At 42.3% G+C, this 20,441-nt stretch overlaps 1 protein-coding gene across 4 annotated transcripts in view; it reads left to right on the top strand.

Moving 5' to 3' along the window:
* The window catches only part of LOC109030076 (uncharacterized), a 337,729-nt gene that overhangs the window by 270,178 nt on the left and 47,110 nt on the right, over positions 1-20,441 (top strand). For all 4 annotated transcript variants that reach the window (XR_011899124.1, XM_019040843.2, XM_072295969.1 and 1 more), the window contains one exon: positions 9,756-9,889. Coding sequence is in view for 3 of the 4 variants with exons in the window: in XM_019040843.2 (XP_018896388.1) it covers positions 9,756-9,889 (134 nt within the window). In the remaining variant the exon portion in view is untranslated. The remainder of the gene's footprint in view (positions 1-9,755; positions 9,890-20,441) is intronic.

Here is a 20,441-nt window from a genome sequence, read left to right as displayed (position 1 = left end):
GACATTCACGAGTCAATGTATTATACATGTTCGAACAGATTCTTCTGCGGCAAGGACGTCATGTTTTGAAGGAAAATATACGTGTTCGATTGTTCGACATTCACGAGTCAATGTACACGTTCGAACAGATTCTTTTGCGGTAAGAACGACTGAAGTTATGAAAGAAAATATACTATTCGATCGTTTGAACAGATTCTTTTACGGCAAGGACGACATAAGTTTTGAAGGAAAAAAATTGGCCTCCGGCCAATTTATGCGCGGCGCTTCGCGCCGCGTACCGGCGCTACGTGCCGGCATTTGGGGGGCTTCGCCCCCCCATCCGCTTAGCGGATTGGTGCGGGGACCGCACGGGACTTTCTCGCTCGAGCCGGCGCTTCGCGCCGGCATAGACACTTTTACTGGAATATTTAGAAAAATACTGCCAATTTTACAAAATTATAAAGTTTGATTGGAATTTTGATCACAGGATAATAGTTATGAAATTTTTATTCAAACCATTGAACTTCATTGTAAATGTCTTCGCGATATGTGGTGAATTCATATATTCGGACTCGACTTGTTGATTTTATGAGGCATCTTCAATTAAATATGTAATTGATTAACTAAGTCTCCTGTCAAAGATGGCGATCCGTAAAAATCTTAGCTTTTCTACGATTCATTAGGATCCATTAGATTCATTGACATCATACTTCAGATACGATTTTATATTATAATCTCTCCTTAAGCACGGTCAAAAGCCATCAAATATCTACTTGAATGGGTAGAATGACTATTCGATGTTCAAATAGTCTTAAAACTAAACGGTTTTCGCTTAGCATCTCCCAAATTTTAAATTTGGCGGGCGAATCTACCTGCTGGAAGGTTCACGACACGCCCGCCAGGAGCGCCATCTCCTTACCGCGTATCCCCGTAACTCAAAGCGAAAACAATAGAGAGCGCCATCGACAAACGTCAACCAGAGACAAGTCAACAAACGTCACGTTATAACAATTATAACCTCCTTCATTAACAAGCATTAAATCAGTTATATTTGTGCCGAATTATTACATTATATTTGTGCTTAGTACCTCGTAAAAAGGAACCGCAAAAGATGGAATCTGCCGGGATTCTAAATTCATTAACAACAAACATATTAGTTTTTAATAAAGATCTAAGTGTCAGTTCTTGGCGTTAGCTTGATGATTCATAGTACCTTTGTAATGTGAGTATGTATCTAATTAGTTGTCTAATTTTGCTTTGTGATTACCTACGGAGTAATTTTGGAAATAGTATATGATGCATTATATAATGCATTTGAATTCCTAGGTTTCACCTGACTCAAAGCGTTTGCTGCTATTATCTAGAAGCGCTCCGACTCATTTATCAGAGAATTGAGCGTTTCCTATCGGCCCCTCTGCAATTATGAGATTAGTCCATGAATCCTTTAGGAACTTAAATTAATGACTCAGATGGTGCTTTTGAGCCAACTTTCAAAGAATTAAAGGCATTTTTTCAAAATCTACAGTCCATGAGCTCTCCGTGTGACCGAAGTGCTCTCCTCGCTATATGACGCGTAACCCTTCAATTTTTAGTTTAGTCCAAAGACCTCGTAGGAACTTAAATTAATGAACCAGGTGGTGCTCTTATGCCAACTTTCGAAGAATTGAAGGCATTTTTTTTTATTTTTTTTATTTTTTTAAATTTACAGTCCTTGAAAATGAGCTGTTTCGCGGAGCAAAGTGCCTACTTTTGGGCCTCGTAATCTCTTGAATTTTGAGTTTAGTCCAAAGATCTTTTTGGAACTTAAATTAATGACCCAGGTGATGTGCTTGATGCCCATTGTTAAAGAATTAAAGACATTTTTCAAAATTTACAGTCTTTCAAAATGAGCTTTCCGTGTGATTTTGCTAAAAATGGACAATTGAGCGTAGCCCCCCCAAATTTTAGCGTACCTCAAAATCGTTGGACGTGCATAAGGAGACCATAGATATGGTGTCCTGTGCCAATTTTGAATGAAATCGAACAGATAGATTCTGAGATATCGCTGTAGACAGATTTGGGGGACGCCACACGGACGGACACACATTTTTTCAAGTATGGTTATTTTTACTCCTGGGACCTTAAAACGTCTAGAAATGATGAAATTTCAACTTTTTTTTTTTTTTTTTTTTTGGAGGATGACAATACTTCCTCTCTACCCTATGGGAGCGAGAAAGTAAAAATCCGTATTCGAGCCTCCGAAGCGGACGTATGCTCCGAATGGGAAACCGGAGGTCAGCGCGGAGCAGCCCTCGATATTCCGTTGCGGAGTCCGGAAACGCCTGCCAACATCGTCGGGCAATAATCATTTAATTTTATTTTATTTTTACAACTCTATTACTACTCATTTGTTTCCGTCTATCTACCATCGCGCCCCAATTTCCCGGGATTAACATGGATAAGCCTTGGAGATACAAGCTCGTTCTCGCCAACTTGCCAATTTTTGGCGGACGAAGTTGCCTATTTTTCGACGATTCTGCAGAGTTTAAATGCGTGTGATGAGGGTTCTCGATTTTACCATGCTTATCAGTGTGAAAAAAAGTATTTCGAATCTTCGTCTCATTTTTGACCGTCAAAATGTCGGTTAGTCTCAATGGCACCTCGCGATGCCACATTAAGGCAATATTTACCCGATGATTTTTCGTCTTATTTCAAGGTCGTAATGCTGCCAACAATGGTGAATATTCCATATTGAACTGACTGTCAGTTTCTAATAAATTCGTATTGTAACCTGCGCGTCTCGCATAAGAAAATCTTCTTTTCTCTTCTGTTCTTAACTCTAATATCACTCAATTGGGTTCCTGCGTTCCGTTTCTAGAGGTTTTGAAATTCCAACGGCACACCCTTAAACGAATTTTTTAATAATAATTAGCTTCTTACGCACCCCCGCAAGATGCACAGTGCACCCTCAATCGTGTGGCGTTGACTTTCGAGTTTTAACCACAAGAAGGTTAGATCACTTATTTATGACTCCTTATGACTACTTTTTGTATTAGATTCATTGCCGGATTTCGTCTCTATAATTTCCCATTATGGATCACAATTCTCAATCACGAAAAGTCTGATTTTTATAGGATTCCAAATGTCCCGGCCATCTAAATTTCTAAATTTTCACGCATTGCCTACTCACTTTTTGTGTTTTTTTACCTTCGTCTTATTTTAGACTATCGCGTTGTTTTCATGCAGTTGGCACCTCTACAGCGTGGACTCGAGTGCGATCAGCATTCTTTTCTGCCAAAACTTTTGCAAAGGATTTCCCGCCGCGGCCCTCAGGCCTCCTAGCGTCTGCATGTAACAGGTCTTGGGCACTTATGCACAATCGAAGTAGCCCTTGATGTGTTCTAGGGCGACTGTCTAGAGACAGCGAAGTGCAGTACACGTCTCCGCATTGGAATTGGAAATATCGACGAGCTGTCGTTCGGTGAGACCCATTTGTTCCACAAATTGGTTCCACATTTCTTGCACATAAATGGTCAGTGCTTCTTTTTCGCCCTGTGTAATCTATTGAGTGTTTTATACCGCAGTTGATGGACAATTTGGTTGGAGAGCAACGCAGATAGTACTTCAGTGGGGAAGTCTTAACACAGGCAGTAGATAGTGTTGTTAATACAGACAGAACGGCTTAAAAAAAAGGAGAGATCTAGCTCAAGGCTACGGCGAATAGCCGTCCAGAAAACCGACGAAGCCGGGACTTAGTCAAAGGCTGGAAAACTTCATTTTCCAATCAGTCTGTACTAGTAGAAATCTGGTTGGGAATGTCACAGCTGTAGCCACAAAAGGGAAAGTCGAATGCCGCGAGTAGAATCTCGCTCCAAAAATGGAACCCTGTTGTAAAACATTCCACTGATTGTTTCGTTAAAAAGTTCAGACGGAACATACCTAACCGGTTCTCACGACAACATGTTCTTTAACGCAAATAGTCTGACGAGCAAACTCAGCGCTGCCAAAATACGTTTTAAGAAGCAAAATTCAAGGCCGTCTATGCGTTCCACCATACAGAGACCCCAAATGAAATTTAATTTCGCTGAGAGGTGAACTTTTTCATTTTACCTGAAAGTTATCGATTTTTCAGGGGCTGAGTATGCAATCCGCAACAGGTATTCCCGAATTCAATCCTTGATATTCGACCTATGATTTTTTTTTTCTTTTTAAGAATAGCAAAAAAAAAAAAAAAAAAAAAAAAAAAAAAAAAAAAAAAAAATCAAGAACAAGATTTTACCGCTTCTATGCTATTCATGGCATATTGCATCGCATGGAAGTTTTAAATAACATCACAAAAATTAATTTTAAAATATTGCATCCATTTTTACACCCTAGGTCCGCTCGGAGTTTGCCGGACTAGTCGGCAAAGAGGTGGCCCGCGCGGACACAGAGCGGCGGGCGGGAAGCGCAAATAGCGCGGCGCATCGTCCGAGCGCCGCGTTCAGCGCTGCCGGCCTAGGGCTCCGAAACGACACACGACACTGGAAAAGTTCGGAGTAATAGGTTGCTCGAGCCCCTGTCTCGCCCTCGCCCCCCCCCCCCCCTCCACCACCGTTTCAATATCCAAACAACACGCGTCCGTCTGCCCACTTTTCAATTGGTCATCGGGTCCCCCCCCCCCCCCGTCGCTGCACACTCGTCGCTCCCGACAAACGAAGGACTCATCAATATTTCGTGCAAACATGAGTACGAGTGCAGCCAGCCGCACTTTCATGGACCAGTTGACAAGGTGAAAATTAAACTACTCTATTACATGCTCCCCAGCCGAAATTTCGCCGTAAAGGAGACGCAAGTGACAGAAATTTCGAGTATCGTCCGGTGCACTGGGAATGAACCTGCCTCTGAAGTTATTATCCGATTTTTTCGTAAGTCGGCAAGGGGGACTCTCGTCTAAAATTGTCCCGCCTTTTTTCGGACCATCCTTTGGAGGAATTATAAAAACAAACGAGCAGTGAATAATATGCAACGTCGCAATCGGAGGAATGCATATTCCCAGTCTCTCCATTGTTTTTTTTTTTTTTCCTGCTGGTTTAATGGCTTCCTGTCAAGCACCTTCAGCCAACTTTAGACAATGTTTAGTGTCCGTAGACATCGTGGGATCTCCATGCTCCAGGCTTTTCCAATTTTCAGGGATTAGGGCCGAGGAGAATCTGTTCAAGCAGATCTACTCGTCAATTCCGTGAAAATTAGATGCCACCACTGGGATTCGAACCCGGGACCTATTGACCGAGAGTCAGACGTAAGTGCACAGAAAATGACACAGTTTGTTTTCAAGACAGCCGTAGATGCATGAGAGCCAATGAGAACAGTGCTTTCCAGTAAAGTGCCGCCCTCTTCTGCCAATTTATAACCTGAAAATGTGTTTGTTGTGTGTCCAGAACGCAACCATAAAAGCATGCAGAAGATAGCACTTACGGCTGTCTTGCCTAACAATAACCTAGCATGAAAATGAAAAATACCCTTTTTATGTTATGGAAATAAAATCAGTCGATTTTTAATCATCCATGCGATTTCTGGGAGTCTTCCGGACGATTAGTGGCAATTTGACAAAGAACGGAGGCTTCTTTCAATAAAATGTTCTTGTCAGAAGCCTCTGAGCCCGTTTTCTCAAAACTTCATTTTTGCAGTTACGGCTCTCTTCGCGATCACGGCAGTTTTGCGTTTATCAGCTGTCAAAAACCCATTTTTGCCGAATTATCATGCACGAAGTGGCAACGCGGGTGGGCCCGGATGCGGATCGGAATCGGAACGTCTAAAGCTCGGGAGCCCGACACGGACAGGGCGGAAGCACTTGTAAAAGTTGGGAAAGTTTCACCGATTCGCGCGTCGCGGGTCGACCGCGCGCCGCGGTGGCTGCGACACGGAGCGCGCGAACGAACCGCGAATCGGATCGCCCCTTTTATTCAGTTATTACTTCCGTCACACTTGATGCAATTCGCCCCCCCCCCCGCCGCGCCCTCGAACCCAGCGAGATCGAGTTTCCAGACCAACCGCTATCTTTTTCAATAAAAGTCATTTCGGGCCGCAAATTTGACTGTATCAAATTAGGGCGCTAAGCGCCCCGCTCCGACACCTTTATTTACCTTTGAAACACTCTCTCGACCGCCCGGGACCTCTTCAGCCTCGCCCTCGCCGGAGAGGCTCCGAGGATCCGCCAAGAAATGGGTCATCCTCGAATCAGCCTCTTTAAACCTGTCGCCCCTTTTTCTCGTACGGTTTGCTCTGGCCTTTGGGTCGGTTTAAACAACTTTTACCTTTCCGCCTCACCGTAGACCTTGCGGGAAAGGTACCTCCTCGAGGAAGTTTCTTTTTGTTTTGCTTCACGAAGTGTCTTTTCATCACTTCTAATGCACGATTTTGACATCATTCACGTGGCCTCCGATCAAAATTGAGTGATAAATCATTCTTTTACACGGAAAAAAAAAAACAGTGTTATTCCACGGTTACCACAGTAGGAATGTCACACGGGATTCCTCATAGGTAGAGCCGTGGATTTTTGTTTTGCTTCACGAAGTGTCTTTTCATCACTTCTAACGCACGATTTTGACATCATTCACGTGTCCCCGATCAAAATTGAGTAATAAATCATTCTTTTACACGGAAAAAAAACAGTGTTATTCCACGGTTACCACAGTAGGAATATCACACGGGACTCCTCATAGGTAGAGCCGTGGATTTTTGTTTTGCTTCACGAAGTGTCTTTTCATCACTTCTAATGCACGATTTAGACGTCATTCACGTGGCCTCCAATCAAAATTGAGTAATGAATCATTCTTTTACACGGGGAAAAAACCAGTGTTATTCCACGGTTACCACAGTGGGAATGTCAAACGGGATTCCTCATAGGTAGAACCGTGGATTTTGTCAGCATAGCAGCGTAACCATGCTCGTGGTAGCATTTTTGTGCGCACAGTAATATTACGGTGAACACGGTAACATCGCCGTGCTGTACTACCGTGGTAATCGTATTAACTGTATTTTTTTTGTCACTGTGTAGCATAAATAGTCCGATTGATTGAAATCAGACGGGGCAGTGGTTAATTGATTAAAACATTAAAGTCTACATTTGTTCTAACCAGTAATTGATTCGTTAGCGTTGTACAGCAAAACAACAAATTGCTCACCAGCTTGACAAAGTTCACCTTGAGTGCAGTCGGTTTCATCAAATTTCTCAGCACATGAGAGAATTCGCCCTCGTTTTTCTAACAGTTAAGTGAATGTGCCTTTCAAAGTCCTTGCCACGAAATGCTGAAGTGGTATCACACCCATTGACGGCATGAATGAAAAGAATGCTGTTCTTCAAATTTGCACTCTATGTTTGCAATTGATTTGAGCTAAAAATTTGGGCTGCACTTTTGCCTTTAGCTGGTTCGAGTACCAAAACGTCGCTTGATACAGGTGTCAAAACTATCATTAGAACAAGAAGATTGATGTTCTCACCTACGATAGCAACTTGTTTCTTCGTTTCTCTCGACCAGAACGATGGCCGCGCCAAGCCGACAAAACGCCTGCAAATGTCTGCCCTCCTAACCGCCATACTAGCCAATGGACTGTCAACAGATAAACGGAGAATCAACGGGGTGTAGGTAGGTGGGATGGATAGTACACGGAAGAGATCGAGATACGTCATGCAGGCGCAGACAAAACATGGCGCAGACACCGAATGTCTCTCTGAGGTCTTACATGAACGGAACACAAAGAGCGGGAATTTTGAAAAATAAAGTGATAGACTAGGGAGAATGATGACACGAGGGGCCAGGGAGAAAGCGGGGGGGGGAGGGTTCGAGCTAAGGGGGGTAACCGGAAGTGGGGTTCTGATGAGGCTGGTTGCGGCAATCCATAATAACAGAAAATAAACCGGAGACACACGGTTCATTACCAAAATTTGCACAGGTTTGTTCTTTTCCGTTCGCCGCAGAGCCAATTGGTAACACTGATCATCAGGATGAATGAAACTCTCCGAATACATTTGACGGATATCACATGAAATCCCTACCGCATGCAATCGGAAATTTGTTAACACCGTCCAGATGTTGGTCTGTAACTTTGGCCCGGGGTACAAAACGTCATTCAGAGAGGCTCCACTTGAGCTTTTCGCGCTGGCGTTACTAAGGGGGGGAGGGTGGGGCTGGGGACGTGGGAACACTAAGTATGGAACACTAAGAAATATTTACAGTGGCTGAAAGTGAGGTCAAGTAAAGATTGATCAATACTAAATAATAGGTGATAATTTAATGAGAAAAAGTCCGTAAATTATTCTACAAAGAAAATTTGAAAAACTTACATAAACTTCCGCATGTTGATTTCATACTCTTTCTTGAGTGCATTTGCCTTTTCTTCGTATTCTTTTTTTTTTTTTTTTTTCATCAAATTTTTTGTACTCATGTACGAGTAATTTTTGAAATAGTTTCTTGTATTCTTGTGCGAGTAGTTTTTGCAATTCTATCTGCAAACATTCCTTATTGCAAATTGCAGTCGAAGTATACGAATTCTCTGCCATGCACGATGATGTAAAAGTCTCGCACTATCAACACCTGGCATCGCCCGTGTAACTTTTGAATTTTATGTAGAGAATAGAAATTTTGAGAATGCCTCCTTGTCAAAGTAAACGACTTTGGGCCTCTAGACAATATATGAATTAAAGCACAACACTGCGTGTTTTCTCATCAAAATCCCAGAAGGAAATCAAATTTTACGATCGGAAGTCTGAAAATCAACTCGTGATGAAGATATACGTGTTTTGTAACAACATTGATTAAATTGCAACAATTTAATAAATGACACCATCTGTGTTATCGAACTTCCATTTGATCTGTGTTTGAAACACTTGACAACATCTCGTTCAGGAGTTGTTTTCTAAACTTACCGTCGTGTGAATTGTTCTCTATGTAACATTTTGAAGAGAAAAAATTTGACGTTTTCCTCTGCTTCAAACCTTGTCTAGTGGTTCATTGAATCCCCTCAACTCTCTACATGGATCTCCCGGCAATGGGGCAAAACCATCGGACGGTGCGGGACTTTTGGATCACCCTGTTGATCGCGCTTCCCGAGCTGAAGGTACACCTCGGTATCTCGTACACCTTTATCTCGGTAATTCTACCACAGTCGATAAAAAAAATTGGCGTTTTTACCAAGGTCCAGTAAAATTACCGAAAAAATTCAATAATTTTAGCGAGGTTTCCCGGTAAAATTACCAATTCCATGAATGGTAATTTTACCATGAAAAAACTGGGATCAAATAGAACCCTGAATTCTTGGTAATTTTACCCTTTTCTTAGTAAATACACCGAGATTTTTTTTTTCAGTGCAGGGCTCACGTCTTAATACACATACAGGGTTATTCAAAAGTCACGCACCACTGGCCATAACTTTAGCTCTAACTGTGATATTGACTTGCGGTTTAAGACGTTTTCCCTCATATCGAGGAGGAAATTTTTTTAGGTACTTTCCAGTTTTTGATCCCCATGATGGGGCGGGGGGCAACTCAAAAATTTCAAATGGCCACCCCCCTCGTGGCCAGTGGTGCGTGACTTTTGAATAACCCTGTAGTTCCGTTTGGCAGCAATACGTCCGAATGACGTGTTGGCGCGGGCTGCAGCTCGTTTTTTACCGGTGAAATCGTCGTGAAAATTGCAGCGCTCCAGCCCGACGCGACGCCGACGGGGAGGTTATTTTGTGAATGTCATATGTATTTTGTCCGGGACGTGGGTGCGTGAGCCTTTGACTAAGACCCGGGGCTTTGGCTTTGATTTCAGTGTACCCAACGGGAGATCCCCGGATCGAGGGCCTCGCCTCCCCCTACAAGTCTGACGAGTACGTGACCGGAAACTGCACGGCCCTCCCCTCCAACCCGCCGCCGATAATCGACTGGTACATTAACGGCAACAAGGTGAGTCCTCCCTTCGCAGCTTCCTCGGTGGCGCGGCGTGAATGATCGATTATCGATATCTCGCCGATTGAAGCTATGGTAAAGAATCGATTACTAAGGTATTACTCTGATAATCGATCTTTTTTCATAGGTTTGAGTGGCGTATCAATCGATATATCGAAAAGCGCGCCACGCCACTGAGCTTCCTCTCTCTGCTTCTCTCTTTTAGGCCGCTTTCCCCGGAAAAGCTTTTAAAGGGAGTCTTCCAGCTACCAAGCATCTTTGTTATTCAAAGTGAAGACGCTTCGGCCGACACCAACAGCGAGGCCTGACTCTTCGATTATCGATATTCTCACATTTGAGGCTATGGTGAATCGATTATTGAGGTACGATAATCGATTCAAAGTGAAGATGCCTCAGCCGATACCAACGGCGAAGCCTGACTCTTCGATTATCGATATTCTTACGTTTGAGGCTATGGTGAAGAATCGATTATTGGGGTACGATAATCGATTCAAAGTGAAGATGCTCCAGCCGACACCAACGGCGAAGCCTGACTCTTTGATAATGGATATTCTCACATTTGACAGCTAATAATAATGACAGCCAATAAAACAGCTTGCAGCCTAGTCCAGAATTGGGAATCTTTAGGTTCTAGTTGTGCTGCAGCAATAGAGAGTGTTATGAATGGTACAGGCTCACTACATTTGAGGAGGTAGACTAATCCCTCAAAAAATTCTTTTTTCAATTGGCCATCCTCCGGTATAATTTGATAATGTAAGTTTTCCGAAAGAACTTGGGAGCCTCTGATGTAATTACCTCACAGTCTTAATATATTTGAGTAACAGGAGTTATTTGCTTATGTACGTTTTCAAACTCACTTTTTAGTAGTCTCAATGACATCTTGGTAGATATTCGATTTGCTAACTAGGCTTATATCTTGAACTACAATTGATCTTGTGGAACTTGAAAATGGAACACTGTAAATTCTACCAATCTTTTTTCTCGGTGTAAGCTTCCCGGGAATGTCAAATGTTGGAAATGGAAACTGGGAAGTTTCTATGAGTTATTGGGAATGTTGCAAAGGTTCCTCAAAGCGTGTGTGTTTTTCTGTCGAAGTTTTCCGAAAGGTTTTGGCTAAGAATTCCCAAGGAGCGGAAATGCTCTCACTCCAGATCTATTTTTTATTGCGTGATTTTGCCCTGTAGTTGGTGGAATATGGTGCATATAAGTTGCTCAATTTTTGAGGTATTTTTTGTACAAAACATCTCAAATTCTTATTTTGAGGATTATCACTTGAAATAAGACATATGACTATATGTGCAGAAGGGCGCATTGACTTCAAATTTTCCGATAACGGACCTCCCTCTATCGATATTATTAGGGTACCTCTTCTGATGAAAGGGGATGTCCGAAAAGTCGTCGAGAGGCCCTGCGCGATATCTGGCAAAATGCAGAATGAGACCCTCAAATATTTCTTCGACTAAAATTTAGGGACGATTGCCCCCTAACCACTCTTCCGGGCATAGTTCCACCCTGGGGGAGCATGATCAACGGGGACTAATGAACAGAATTATGACGACATTGAAATCATTTTATTTTGGAAAATTTTGCTCGGCAAAGAACGCCTAGAAACCCGAATTATTGTGCCCACGTATTTTAGGGATTACTCTATAAATTATGTATGCCTTGAGAATTTCGAGGGAATTCATAAGGTCACAGGGATTTCGAAATGGTAAGATAACCCTGAAAAGCACTTGCGCTTGGTCGGTTTTTTGGTTTACTTGGAAAGAAACATTCATGAATACCTTTAACGGAACGAAAATGAAAGTCATAAGCAACTACGGACCCCTTAGCAGGCTGATTGTTGGAATTTGTGGACAAAGTGATAGAAAAAGGAGTCAAAAGGGATATGGAGGGATCCTATTTGTGATAGCGGTGGTTGTGATGGACAAAGAAGGTAGGTATTAGACTAACTGATGGCAACCCACGAAAGATCTCACTGGAAAAATAACACATTTGATCTAGAGTCCAGACTTTTGAAAACATTGACAAGAAAAAGGACTCTTGATTCAATTAGATTTTTGCTTAGATCAAAAGGAAATCCGCTCATATTAAGAGGCTTGCTTCTTGATTTAAGCAAAAATCCGATCGAATCAAGAGTATTTTTTCTTGTCGATGTTCGTAAGAGTCTGGTTTCTAGGTCCAATATTTTTTTTTTTCTAGTGCGTGTAGATAGTCCATCATACCTCCTTAGGCTATAAGAACCACCCATTTCAACCAATACGATCGCTTCATATTACCTATGTCTTCTTTGTCTCTCAATTTCAACAATCAGCTTGCACATTCTCTATTTTTTGTTACATTTACAAAGTTACAAATCCTCCCGTGCCTCGAATATAGACTCCGCAGAACAACGATACACAACCATCAACGGGACTAAATATTCCGTGTGAGAAATGACACGGGACTATTACGGAACAAGATACGAGGCGCCCATAACTCCCAATTAAACGCAGGAAAACGCCGCGCGCCGGCGGAAAAAGTTGTAAAATGAAAACGGTAGGTAGACACGGCCAGATTAATCATATAGTCGTGCGATGGCACTCATAGCTCATAGTTTCAAATTATTCCGCCCGGCGCGCGGATGGTGCTAAAGGTTATTAAGCAACAGGGAAGAAACGACCGCCGGGGAGGGCGGGGGTGGAAAGGTGGTAATCACGGCAGCGAGCGGAGGGGCGGCTGAAGCTTCTCTCCCCCGTAGGTGCGCGGAGCCGCGCCGGAGAAACTACCCCCGGAATATAAACACATAACCGGGCATGTAATGTTTATTAAACTTAGATCAGCGGTGAAACTTAGCCCATACGATGATGTATTAATAATAAAGCAGGAACTTGGACAAACTTTTTTGAATCTCCGGCGCGGAGTCTCGGTTGGGTACGGGAGGAGGGGGGGGGGGTCCTAGATCCACCTCTCACAATATAGCTCTGACTAGTCGAGCATCCCCCGAAACTTTTTTCAACTTGCAGCCATATATTTTTATTTCAGTCAGTTTGTTTGCGACGTGGTGCTCATATTAATGCCCCGCCGCTAGGATTGGTTCCTGAGCGGCTCGCCGGCTGGCCGCTGTGCTTCCGCCCCCCCTCCCTCCCGCGGCCCCCTTTCGCGTCAATTTTGGAGGGTCGTTTCGAACTGAGAATCGCATCGACGTATTATCGATGCCATTTTTGATTCTACTCTACTTTTTTTCCTCTCGGTGTTCACTCTGTGTGAGAGTAGGTATTGTATTTTATTTGTATCCCCCTTTGTACCTCTCAAGGGAAACCCAGGATCGGCCAGTGTGGAAATTGAAATACGAACTTTCGGGCTTTTTCGGTGCTCCCCTTAACACTTTGTGCCGAGGGGTTGGCAACTGTTGGGTTGGTTGGACGTATTCGTACTGAAAGGAACAACGTGAAATTGAATGCAGATTAACTGGCATCTGAACAACTAGGTTCAAGCATTGGAAACTCTAATTGAGCAACGCAAATTAAAAAGCTCAAGTATACGATAATGAGAGGAAAATCGACCCAGTGAAACTTGAAAGTAGAAACTAGGTTACAACGTAAGATTTCAGTTAATTTTAAAGTAATTTTATCAGGTTTATGAGCATCTTCCCTTAGTCATTTTAAGAGCAACGTTTATCAAGGGGCATTTACAGCACTGTACTCACTTTTCCTTTTTCGTCCGATGTGAAATTTCGATTGCCAACTTAAAACTTTTGATACGATGGCCATTTCGGCTTCATCAGCCATCATCAGGTGATTACAAAATCGAAGAACGTAATAAAACGAAACGGAAGTTAAAGCATCACATTGAGTACTTCCACCGTCGGTGAGTCGCGAACAACAGTTACAACAGTTGCTAGTTTTACAAGGTATATTTCATTTATTTTAAGTCAGAAATTTTCAGGGACTTTTTTCCTCTGGCAGTTATTGACACACAATGGGTTTTACTGATTTTTTTCTTATTTTTTTAACAATTTGTTCGTGGCGTTCCGGAGACTAATGATTTGCGAGAACTTTTGAAATATGTTCTCTTAGTAATGCCCATCTGTCTCATCCTTGTCCATAACAGTTCACAAAGTTTACAAGGCAGTTGAACCAAGGATGGGTGGACAGCACATTAAGTTTGTGAACTATTCTTGAATGGTAAAATTCAACTTCGCCTGATACCATCCGAACTACCGTTGTGCCAAACTTATCATATCCGGGTATCTAACACCTCATTTTCTTTCAACATTTCTAATTGGTAATAAGTACTGTTTCTTTTTTCTCAGTGCGTGTTCGCTTGGTCGAAACACGTGGTGTCTCTGGGGTGGGTGTTTGAGGGACTGGTGTACTAACCGTGGCTCTAGCTCTTCAGAGGTATTTAATAGCTGCGAAAAAGGAATAAATAATTGAATGAAAAGTTGTCCTCTTGATGCAACGAGAATGCGCAGAAAAAACGAGTTTCTTTCTTTTACAAATAATGCGACGTTTTTCAGCGTTACCTCAGGAGCAAAAATTAAATCAGCTTCCATTGTAAATCGCCGGACTAGCTTCCAAACCAGCGATCGTATTATTTCACCCGAAACAACTTGAGAATTCCAACGGAACCACTTAGACGGGACTCCTTTGGGCATGAATTCGGTGCGGGAAAATTGACGGTATGATGATTAAATTGGCGGGGATGGGGGTCGAATTAGAAAGGGGCTTGCCACATCGGGCCGAGAATCAGCGCATCTCTACCGCGTTGAGTACGAACGTCGTATGATCCGTCAAGCGTTGCCTAATTTCCCTTGATTGATCACGAATTTTAAGGAAATTTGTTCACTGGAAAAAAAACACACGTTGAGAATTCGTAAGAATTTCCAGCCTTCCTACCAAACATGTGAAATGTATCAGAATCCTCAGTTAAAAGGAGGCCTGAGATGATCCGCACGGTTCAAGATCGGCGCGCCTTCAATTAAGAATGATACTCACGCCTTACTCGGCGGTTAGTTTAGTTGCGTGACCCAATCTAACCTAACTCTACTGCGGTTCACTACGCATCTTTGGAATGGATGATGAAATGAGTTGTGCAGATTCAACTAGAGGAATAATAAGCGTCGGTTAGACTGTCCGGAATTCTTTTGAACATATTGTTCATCACAAGAAATACGAATACACCGGAAAAAAAAAAACACATTAGATCTAGAGTCCAGACTCTTGAAAACATTGACAAGAAAAAGGACTCTTGATTCAATCAGATTTAAGCTTAAATCAAAAGGAAATCTGCTCAAATTAAGAGGATTGGTTGTTGATTCAAGCTTAAATCTGATTGAATCAAGAGTATTTTTTCTTGTCGACGTTTTTAAGAGTCTGGACTCTAGATCCAATGTGTTTTTTTTCCAGTGTTTGTAAATCTGGTTCGATTTTCTTGAGGATCTCGATCGTGATTTGATCTGACCAGTCTGATAATTTCAAGGATAAATATTCATACTTTTTTGCGTTGATAAATATTTGTAGAGAACACTGAAAAAAAAAAAAAAAAAAAACACACTGAATCTTGAGCCCAGACTCTTGAAAGCATTGACAAGAAAGAATACTCTTGATTAAAATTGATTTTTGCTTAAATCAAAAGGAAATCCGCTCAAATTAAGAGGATTGGCTCTTGATTTAAGCTTAAATCCGATTGAATCAAGAGTACTTTTTCTTGTCGATGTTTTTAAGAGTCTGTACTCTAGATCTAATGTGCTTTTTTCCAGCGTTTGTAACTCTAGCTCGATTTTCTTGAGGATCTCGATCGTAATTTGATCCGACCAGTCTGATAATTTCAAGGATAAATATTCTTAATTTTTGGCGTTGATGAATATTTGTAGAGGAGAAGTTTGGCCACATTCGAATGCGGATACGGCGTTTCTCCCTAGCGCGGCAGATCCCGGTTCGAAATATGCAAATTGGCAAGGTTCGGCAACTCGGACGAGGAAGAGGCTCCGTTTCCAGGCCTGCGCTCCGCTTCTGCATGGCCGCTTCGGCTCGATGCGTCAACGCGGGTGATTATGATAATCACGACGCCGGGGGGGGGGGGGGGGGCGATGCTGCGCGGGGGCGGCTCCTGAAATTCCTGCATAAAGCGCTCATTCAACCCGCGAACCGCGCGCGCTGAACTAACTCCGTGAGCCGGAAAATTATCCAAGTCCCGTATAAACTTTGGCTAATTGTTTGTTTGTAGCGGCCAAGCGGCGGCGGCCGGGTCCCAGCTCCCGGGTCGGCCGACAACTAGCCGCTCCCGCCCGGTTGCCACCTTTTCCGACGGAATTTAATCGACCGTCGTCTATGTCTGATTCTCGCGCCTTCTCACCGGGAAAATTCGATTATCATGCCCAGCGGACTGATTATTGAAATTGATAGACAAAGCCACAGACAAAGAAGACATAGGGAGTTTGGAGCGATCCTATTGGTTGAAAGGGGTTGTTCCTCCAGACAAAGGGAGAAAACGATAGACTAACTGTCGGGTCTCTCGTGGGTTGCCGTTACTTAGTCTATTACCTACCTCCTTTGTCCATTGCAACCACTCGCTTCCACCAATAGAATCTCTCCATATCTCTTTTGTCTCCTTTGTCTGTAGCTTTGTCTATCAATTTCAATAATCGGCCCGCAGCGGGCCGATCATTGAAATTGATAGACAAAGGAGACAAAAGAGGTATGGAGAGATCCTATTCATGTAAGCGGGTGGTTGCAATGGACAAAGGAGGTTGGTAATAGACTAATCAACGGCAACTCACGAGAAACCCGACAGTTAGTCTATCATTTTCTCCCTTTGTCGACAGGAACCACCCGTTTCAACAAATATAGAATCGCTCCGTACTCCCTATGTCTTCTTTGTCTATAGCTTTGTCCATCAATTTCAATAATCAGTCCGCAGGAGGTTGTTGAAGAGGACACTTGTAGATTTAAACATTGCCTCGCAGATGGAGGGTCCTATTCTGTCGCAGAGAAAGATGAGCTTTCTTTTTTGCTGGGTACTGTGCAATGATTTGGGGCGTCCGTAACACTCTAGAGGGGAGAAGGTTCGAGGACAGCGTTACGCCGTTCTGATTTTAAAGGATAAGGACCTACGTCACAGAAGCGTTACAGAGGGTGGGCGAGGGGGAAGGGGTCGTAAATGCCGGGACGGCCCCTTGGACCGAATTTTACTGACACGCCTCATTAAAGTTAGTACAGTTTTGAATCAAATAGTCGTAAATTTTCTTTTTTCAAAAATTCAAAGTCTAAGAAAATATTTTTAACGTGCAAAGCCTAGTAAAAATTTGTCCCTAACATCGAGTTTTAGAGAGGAACAATCATTCAAACCTTTTTTCCGGTCAAATCATGGTGCGTTTTTAATTAATTCGATAACTTCATCGTTTTTAATTCGTTCATTGATTTTTCTAAGGGCTTTATCGATTACCCAACAATTCACTGACTTCATTGATCTCTATATATGTATGCAATTTTTTATCGTTGGGGGATAAATGCCCTATTTCATATATTAATTCTCGGGGTTATATCGGCGAAAAAACAATTTCTAATTAATTTGACAACGTCGGATCTACCCGCAGCACGAGTAACGACACGGCTATTCAACTTTGCCGGGAGTACAAGGCCAGAATTTAAAGGCAAGTCAACCCAGGGACTCAGACGAATAAACGGAAAGTTAAAACTGAGGGGCGATCCCTGTCTTCAGATAGGTCGGACAGACTCCTGGCGTAAGATTACCTCTTCCCTCTCGCCACACGAATAGGAGCCCTTCGAGAATGACTCATCCACGGAATTTCACATGAAATACGGAAAGTCATTTCTTAAGAGAAACGTATCAGCGTCTATACATACAACTCTTTTAATTTTCTATAAGGCACAATCCCACCTTCAGTTTTTCCTCCCTTACTTTGAACTTAAGTTCAGAGGGTTGCCAAAGTACATGTCTATAATTTTCTTAAAGTCTCCGAGCTCCAATGTACCTTGAGGCCCTCAGGGTACTTCTCTATGTATTCTCTTCCTTTGCAAGAAGTTAAAGCAAAGCTAAAGAAGCAGATATTACAAGAAACTATATCAAAGCTTAATAAACTAATAATCTAAGTTGAGCTAAATAAGCAGATTATACAGAAGTTTGGAACAAGGCAAACTGAATAAAACAAGTAGATTACAAGGAGGGTTCAAGCCTGTGCACGTGGAGGTGGACGTCAATTTACCCTCTACTGAGGGGACATGGGTGCGGGTACATCGTGCGGTAGCGATGGTGGTGGAAGTGGTCGAGGAATTTGTGCTTCTTCCTCATGATCATGCTCATCCTTCCTTTTTGGGGGGCTTTTAAGGCTGGTATGAATCGTTTCGTCCAATAGTCCTTCCGCCGTAAAGAAGTAAAAAGCAAAAAAACATAATTCATCGCACAGACATGACAGAAGCATTAATTTAAAACAGTCGTAGCGAACTCTCTCCGGAGGAAAAGAAAACCGAAACAATTTTTTTTACCGTATATCAAGGAGGGTGGTTCAGCTACATCTCGGAGGGAGGGGAAATTCGTTCGTAGGAGAGTGTACAAACATGAAAATTAGTCTGAACCTCCCTAAAATGAGTCCAAAACTGGCCCTGTTCCTCATACATATACACGAAATGTGTTTTAAAGTTCAAAATAATACCATTGTTAAGCATGCGCGTTGAAATTATGTGAACGTCCATTCCGGCGGGCGTGATATCGGGAACATCTGCACATACCATGCGACAAAATCTTTAATGCTTTACTTCGGAGTGGAATTCTTTATAAACGTTTATTGTGCCCACCAATATTTTTACGATGGCATATTGTGATACTTACTTCCATTTTCTTCTACAGTCGTCCAATCTAAAAACTACTGTGAGGGATATAATTACTCCAGAAAGGGGAATATCCAAATCAAGGCGAGATTCATCCTTGCAGGGTACTCGTTTTCATCTTGCATTAAAATTCTATTGTTGACCACGTAAAAAGACGAAAATTACTGGGTGAGATAGGGGGAAAAACAATCATCACCGCTTTGATACTCCGGCGCACATTAGATCGAGTCATAAGGAGAGGTCGCACAAAATTCGGAAACTTTGAACGCCCACATTTCCGTTTATACAAAACTTTGTCGTTCCAAAAGTGGCTCCATCAGTTTCCTCGTGAATTTTTCTTTCAGTAGTGCCCTTTAAATTTATAATGTGACGAATTAAACACCAAAATTTTCAGTTTTAGTCCAAAATTTCATGTCCGACGTCTCTGATTGACTCGATCCTTTGTGCGGCGGCGGCCTGCCCTTCAGTAGCTCAATTTTCCGTTCGTCCATCAATATCTGATTTCAGGGAAGCTGAGGTCAACTTTGGTTCACGCGAGCCAACGGTGCAATTAAAAAAGAGCCACCCCTATTATTTATAATTTTTAGGCGACGCAATACGGTCGGCGATATCATGAACCGGAGATGAATGCCACAACAGAGTAATTACTCGAGTATAGACGCGGTGAATGGGATATGATTACAGCGTGTATTGAAATAATTTTCAAACTGAATCGTCATGGAAATGGCTCCGACCTCTAATAAAAAATGCACCTTTGACTGGATACAGAACAGCGTGATAATTTCTTTCCTCGGGCAGTTGGCTCGTAATCCCGATCCAATTTGTGTGTGCGAAGCGTGCATCGTCATTTTTATATTTTATAGCGTCGATGTAAAACATCAGTCTATTTTCAAGCGCTGCTACTGTGTTTTGATTCTTGTGAATCCATCATTTTAGGTTGTGCTACCCAGCTTGTAGTTCTTACTTAACGACGAACGCGTGAAGTTTCATATAGAAACGTAATTTCTGAACTTTTTTTTATACAAAATGATTTAAGTATAATGCAGCTACTATAAACGAACAGCCTATTAATATAACAGCCTTCACTACATCTTGGAGCTGGATCTCCACGTCGTAACTACTTGAATAGACTCTTTCAATTGTTGATTAAGAGTCTTTATTTGACGATTCGTTGAGAGAGGCAGGTTTCCCAGCAAAGTTATGTCCACATTTTTTGGATCGAGAATTCTTTTTGGGGTAGTGGTTATAGATTCAGGAGGTGCTCCTGGTGGATGTGCTGGATTTGGGGTCAAAATTTCTAAAATTGAGTTAGTTTTTGACAAAATATCTCTGTTTTGGTCCTCTACAATTTTGAGGCGTTCCTGCATTGTTCCTAAAAACAGAATAAAAGGCTGTCATGATGCTTGGCAGAAAAAGGACCTACTTCACGATGAGGACAACTTAATTAAGATTTGGCCATTTTCCTGGACCAGTCCCTGGTTGAACAGTTTGAAATTTGATTACTTTTCAGTCTAGTAAATAATTACTTGAATAGACCACTAGCTACGGTAGGAACTTAAGCATTCTAATACATGGTTCTTCGTAAAAATTTCTTGTAGAACACCATCTGCGCTGTTTACTTACTGAAATGAGCTCCCAACCAAGATGTAGACGTTTCTATTTCGTGTTGGTTACAAAGAATATGAATTTCATGCTCACATAAAGAACCATAGTCTGCC

The sequence above is a fragment of the Bemisia tabaci genome, chromosome 2, assembly GCF_918797505.1.
Source record: "Bemisia tabaci chromosome 2, PGI_BMITA_v3".
Lineage (NCBI taxonomy): Eukaryota > Metazoa > Arthropoda > Insecta > Hemiptera > Aleyrodidae > Bemisia > Bemisia tabaci.
The sequence above is the reverse complement of the archived record's forward strand: the minus strand, read 5'-3'. Positions and strand labels throughout refer to the sequence as shown.